General features: G+C 34.7%; 1 protein-coding gene across 1 annotated transcript; it reads right to left on the bottom strand.

Annotated features, from left to right (window-relative positions):
- Nucleotides 1-2887: 2887 nt before the first annotated feature.
- LOC104892413 (hypothetical protein) lies at nt 2888-5963 on the bottom strand. The gene is made up of 7 exons (XM_010678340.4): nt 5627-5963; nt 5216-5261; nt 5005-5119; nt 4823-4890; nt 4029-4598; nt 3827-3931; nt 2888-3711 (listed from the first exon to the last, which is right to left on the bottom strand). Exons 1-7 carry the CDS (start codon nt 5692-5694, stop codon nt 3349-3351), a joined length of 1335 nt encoding a protein of 444 aa, XP_010676642.1. The 5' UTR covers nt 5695-5963; the 3' UTR covers nt 2888-3348.
- Nucleotides 5964-6917: the final 954 nt, after the last annotated feature.

Here is a 6917-nt window from a genome sequence, read left to right as displayed (position 1 = left end):
ACATTTTTCTGCCTCTGGGATATTAGCAGTACATTGGAAAGAAGATTTATGGTAATTGACTAGTTGACCAGACATCGAACAATACTTATCCAAAATTTGACGGATGATCAGACAACTATAATTAGTGGCTTTAGCAAAAATCATTGTATCATCTGCAAAGGTAAGAAAAGGAATTCGCATACCTGTTTTACCAATGGGAACTCCAATTGGTTTAGTAGGGCCAGAAGCAGCTGAAGAAAGTAATCTAGCGAGAAGCTCAGCACACAAAATAAATAAATAAGGCGAAAGAGGGTCACCTTGTCTAATCCCTCGAGAAGAGGAGAATTTTTCACCTGGGAGCCCATTTACTAAGACAGAAAAGGATGTAGAAGATACACATTCCTTGATCCAACCTATCCATTGCGGACAAAAACCCAATTTATCAAGGGTAGAAAAGATATAATTCCACTCTAATCTATCATAAGCTTTTTCCATATCCAGTTTAATGGCTATCCAACCGTTAGAACCCGATTTAGTTTTAAAAGACTGAAAGATTTCATGGGCAATAAGAATATTATCCTGAATTAACCTATCAGGAATGAAAGCACCTTGAAGGGGATGAATAATCTGACTCATGACTTCCTTTAATCTATTAGTGATGATTTTTGAGATTATTTTATAGATAGTGGAACATAGGCTAATGGGTCGAAAATGGTTGGCAGAGGAAGGATTATCAATTTTAGGAATTAGGGCCAAAAAAGTATGATTTATTTCTTTAAGGATCTTTCCAGAATGAAAAAAAGCTTGAACAGCTCTTATAACACTATTACCGACTAAAGTCCAGTATTTTTGAAAAAAGAACGGGGAAAACCATCTGGACCTGGGGATTTATCAGGGGCTAGATCAAAAGTAGCCGCTTTAATTTCGTCGCCAGAGACAGGCGAAGTTAGGAAAGCATTATTTTCTTCAGAGATGATATTATCCAAAAGAGAAAAATCATAGTCAGGATGAAAATATACTGAGCTATCAGAGGAGAATCTAGCTTTGAAAGCATTAGATAATTCTTGAGAAATAGCAACAGGATTCGTGATTACTTCACCTGTTGAAGAAACTATTTCTTTAATTTGATTCCTATTACGTCTAATAGACGCATGAGTATGATAGTAAGATGAGTTAGAATCCCCCAATATAAGGTAATCAGTTTTACTCTTCTGTTTCCAAAATTCATTGCTAAAAGATAATAAACTAGAACGTTTTTTAAGGAATAGATCTTGTTTAGTTTGATAAGTAAGATTAGAAGGGTTAGCGAGGAGGAAAGATTGGATCTCCTGTAAACGTTCGTCAACTTTCCTTAATTGGCGAAAAATGTTGCCAAATTGAGATTTGTTCCAATGCTTGGACTTATCTACTCAACAGAGTATCAATTACATCATCATGACCTTATTAATCAATGAAAAAAATGCCATGATCATATAATTGTTATAGACAGAGTATTGCTAAGGTGTTCTATCACGCAATCAATGAAAGCAACCATATACTACATTATAGGAGTATATAATTTATGAAGTACTAAATCATATTGGACAACCTGCATGATGGTATGTTGTCTAGTTGACAAAGTTAACAAAAACACACAAAAGCAAAATGTTACTATTTTCATGAATAAGATTGACAACGGCCTTAGAATAATAGGTCTATTTACCCTCTAATGTTGTCACCTTACAAGAGTCCATTTGGACAACCTGCATGCATGAATAATTCTTCCCTTTCTTCTTTGTTTACTAATCCAACTTTTTATTTGGTAACTAGTTAGTAGGCCCGGATTATGTCCCGGGTTAAAAAAATTTCATTTATTAATAATATAATACTTTATGATGATAACACTAAATACAACCTAGCCTAGTGGTTGGAACTTTAGTATATATACTCGAGGTATCAGGATCAAATCCTATATTATGCAATTTCTTAATTTTTTTATTGTACATGGATTACATGAACTAAAACTCCATAGGAAGAGTGTCACGTGGCACAATTTCTTTTTTTCGCACGCCTTTTAATATATTTGTATAGATTTCTAATCTCACTTGACTTTTCATACCGTACTTTTTATTAATGTTTGATACTCGTTTATCATTTCTCTGTCTTATATCCAATTAAATGACAATTAAGTGTTTTACTTCCTTGTGTAAAAATTGGTAAATGGTAAGATTCAGCATATTCTCAAGTAAGGAGGGAGAGAAAAGGGGGGAATATTTATCCCCATAACTCCATAAGGACCCCTTTAACTATGAGATTTCCACAAGTTTTAGGTCAATAAACTCGACTCATTAAAATTTCAAACTAAGTTCAAACTCGAATTGTACTCTATCAAGCCAAATTACTTGTTATTACCTCCACTAAATGACCACTTAGGGCATGTTCTTCCCAACTTATTTTCAATTCAGTTCAACTCTCGACAATATTTTTACTCTCACATATCACTGTTCATTTCAATTCAATTCGATTCAGTCAATTCAGTTCAAATGTTTTATGCCGAAGGCGAAGAGAACATGTTCTTATTAATTAAAGCATGTTTGGCTAAGGTAATTCAATTTCAAATCCAAATGTGGTCCAAATCCGAAGGCTTAAATTGATCTAATATCCAAAGCGTAAAATATGATGAGCTCAGTAAACCTTGTCCACATTTGTACAAACAATTTCTTTAGAATTGACTATAAGAGAAAGTAGTTAATCCAAAGTCGCAAAATTTTAATCAAACCCCACTTTCCTTCAATCTCCCCCACCATTAACCAACTTCACCAATATTAAACTTTCATAATTGTAAATTTCTACATCTCTAGCTTCATCTTCATTTGCCCCTAAAAAGGGTCCCACTTAAGACACAAACCATATAAAATAAAGAGCAAGATAAGAACGTTCAAGTCAATATGTCGGACTCAAACTAGTCAACCAATTTTACTAAACAAAGCATTATGTACAAAAGATATGATGTTTGAAATATCAATTTGTCCCTCCAAAACCTAATTTTACCCCTTATAATTTTCCAAATTCCAAGTTTTTTTTTCCCTCTTTCAAAATTCTTGTTTCAACACAACACCCTTTTGAAATGGTCCAGTGGGTCCCCAAGAAACATGCTTCCACATTCCTTACCTTTTGCCAACTATACCCCAACTAATAACATAACAACTACTACTAACCAAATCTTCCCTAGATCTATGTAGTACTACTAATACTATTACTATTATACTAAAACTAATTAATTTCCATCTTTATGTACAAAGTAGGGACCAAATAACCCAACCAAGAAGCAAGGTATTATGCCAAAGCCTAAGGGTGGCCATACAACAAATTTATGCCTTTGCGTTCCCTTTAAGAATATGATCTGATCAGCCCCAAATTGATTAGATTCTTCCTTACTAAGCTCCCAAGTGATAGCAACATCGCCCCGCCAACTCCAGCTCCGGCTTCATCCCTTTCGGCGTTTTGATGATAGATCATAGGTAGCTCCTTGACCTTCAAATTACTCAACCCGATTTTCTCCCTAACTGCATCAATTGTTTTTGAATCAGGAGTGTATCCCTCTGCATCCGTGACATAGAATATGTTTAGAGCCATATCCTTTGTTGTGGAGATTTCTGCCCTCGCCACGTTTAGGCAGTTCTCCCGGAATGTTCGGGTTACATCTGCTAGTAGACATGAACGATCCTCGGTGTATAGTTCTAGCCTCACACCCTGTATTCAATAGAACACAAAGCATATCAGTAACTGTTATTTAAATGATACTTATCATGACAGTGTAAGACTGAATTTGCTATGTACATGTAGGGGAAATGAAATAGGTTTTTACCTGAGATGCTCTTCTTTGAATGGAAGCCTGTAAACACTGAACTACGCGTTGCCTTTCAGCATCGGAACTGATTGGAGTTCCATCTGTATGCCTAATGTAAAATTCCTGAAAACAGAATCAAACAGAGCAAAATTAACAAAAATGATCCACATAACAACTTTCATTCAACAATTAATCAAACATCAAGGATCCAAATATATACCAGATAAGCTCTGCTCCCTTGAGTGTTGATGGTAGCATGGAAAACAACATACTCCATATCCGTCAAGGTACAAACCACATCGAACAAGAGCTTAGGCCGATCCTTACACTGAATATTCACAACCGAGTACCCTCTCTCAATCCAATTCTGAACATTAACATCAGGGAAATCATATTTCACAGAGCTAGTCGATGTAGTTCTCTCATAATCGCGATCATCAAACATCATTTGATGAAGCCTTCGCTCAGTATGAGTAACCGCCATCGAAACAATACTTTTGGCACTCCTAATATCATTATCCCCCTTAAGAACCGGCCTTAATCTCGCCTCGATTCTCCTTATCCTCTGAGAATCCTCTATTTCACACCCGGAATCACAATCTTTAACATATATAAGGGATGCAATTCTACCATTATTAGTCCATACTTTTGCATCAACCACAGTACAATTCAAGTCAGCTAATACTGCAAACACCTCAGACAACAACCCTATTCTATCTGTCCCTCTTAATTCCAAAGCTGTAACTCCTTTATACTCACATGATCTTGTAAAATGTATGCTACCAAGTGACTGCAAATTAACAACACCCAAAAAAAAATTATCAGCTAAATTTCCCCCAACAAAAATCAAAACAAAAATATGGGTTTAATCTGTTGTGAAATCGATACTAATATATTAAAAAGCGTTCCTAAGCAAGACCACGGGACACCATTAAGTTGTGCATCATTAGATTATATTAATAACTCCGGCCATAGCTCGGAACTAAAAACTACTGTAGTTAGTTAATTAAGTACCTGTTCCATGTAGCTAATAACGCTTTCATCTTTCAATTTGTTCCCATTAAGATCGGTTACATGAAAAACTGCAAGATAGATAAAAGTAAATACAGGATTAAAGACTATTTATTACAATAATTAATAAAAATTGCGAAAAATTTGGAAATAATTACCCAAAAAAGGAAAAACAAATAACTCACCATCCATAAACCATCTACCATCGGAGGAAATGTAAGCTTTTTTAATAGAAAGGTTAAGATCTGTGATCACTTGAACTGCTTCCAGAAGAATCCCATGTTTTCTAGCACTATCAACCTATCACAAATTTAACCCACGAATTAATATTTAGAAATAATCTCAATAATCAACAAATTAACCCAGAAATTATCAGGGAAGATTAATGAGTTTTACCTTGACAAGTGTGGAATTAGGGCAAACAGCATTGTCAATTGCAACCCTGTAAATAATCACATGATGAAATTAGGTCTTGAAAAAAAAAAACTGAAATTTTTATTTATTTTTTTTTGGGAAAATTTTTATGAGTTTTTTCAAAATTCAAATTTTATTTTTTGAGGGTGGGAAAGGAAAAAGTCGGTGGTGGGTCGTTTTTTTTGGTCTGAGCTTCTGGAAATAATCCAAATCGTGTCAAAGAAGCAACAAAAAGTCTTGAGAAAATACTACACTAAAAAAACCAAAACTTAAGGAAAAAAAACAAAAATGATGAGAAAAAATAGAAATTTTAGGAAACAAAATCATCAACTTTTTCATAAATCATAACATCAAAACTTTGAGAATAAATTTAAAAAAAAAAAAGGGACAAACCTTGGAGTATCCATGCGTAAGATAAGCTTCTCAAATTCATTCAAACAAGCGGGCCATTCCAACTCCATGATTAAAAAAATTGATGTGTTTTTCTCTCTCCTTGAAACGACGTCGTAAATAGTTCGAATTGATGAAATGATAAAATTTTGTGTTTCTAAAGCTGTCTGAAAGAAGATGGTTGTTAGTTTTAGTTACAGGATGTCCTGGAAAACGAAGAAAGAGAGTGAAAAAATATGTTGTGAGTTTTGGTTGTGTTTGTTTAAAAATGTGTATGTATGGGAATTATAAAGGGGGGAGCGTAAAGCACGCCTCTTTGTAGTTGATAAGGTGTTGTGTTGCCTATTTATATTCGGTATTAACGGATTCTCTCTCCTCTTTTTTATGGTAAATGAGGGGAACAGGAACCACCTTTTGATTTGGTTTCTTTATTTTTACAGATTTTTTCACTACTCTCTGTGGGCCACGATTCTACCTCTACGCAAAGGGTCTTTGGGGACAGCTAAATATTTGTATACATCAACTAGTAGGACATAGGACTCCTATTCCCTATTTGTTTCTTTTTTTAAAAAAAAAGTGAAGACGACATTGAGTTGTGCTCGTTTTGGAGGCTTTGTCAAGCACGTAAAGACCTGGCAAAGTTGGTCTTGATTCGAAAATTTATCCGAAATATTCAATCAGGATTCGACCCGACCTGGTCTGAAATACTATAGGCCGAACGATGTCTGAATTCGAAATGGTCCAATCTCCAGTCGAATCCTGGTCATAATGTAACTTGATCCGAAAATGTTCTGATCTGAATTGGTCCGGTTCAAATCCGATATGATTGGTCCGATTGCCAGGTCTAGGCACGTTATACTGGCTTTGTGTTTGTATTTGTTCTTGACTCGTTTAGATTGAAACCTAGCTCTAAGTCTGATTAGGATGTTGGGTTTATCGTTGTGTTGTATTGTGTTTAGATATAGAAGTTGTTATATTTTTAGTGTCGTTTTTTTGTTACTCATTATGTAATGTCATACTTTCCGTGTTGATATTGTGGTTTGACATGAATAGTATTGTGAATGATTGATTGCGCTTGCTCCCATGTTATGCATGTCATGCTTTGGATCACCCAACTATTTCCATCTTTGTTTTAAACCAAGTATAAGTACTTATTAGTTATTTTTTGGTTCGATAAATGTGCTCGGGTATTACAAAATATGCCCCGAAATGCAATAATATGGTTCATTATTGCATTGCAAACTCTTGTAGTATGTATTTTTAAATAAGTAGATAAAAGACACTTGAGGAACTG

This window comes from Beta vulgaris, chromosome 5 (genome assembly GCF_026745355.1).
Source record: "Beta vulgaris subsp. vulgaris cultivar EL10 chromosome 5, EL10.2, whole genome shotgun sequence".
NCBI classification, from domain to species: Eukaryota; Viridiplantae; Streptophyta; class Magnoliopsida; order Caryophyllales; family Amaranthaceae; genus Beta; species Beta vulgaris.
This window is presented reverse-complemented; position numbering and strand designations above follow the sequence as displayed.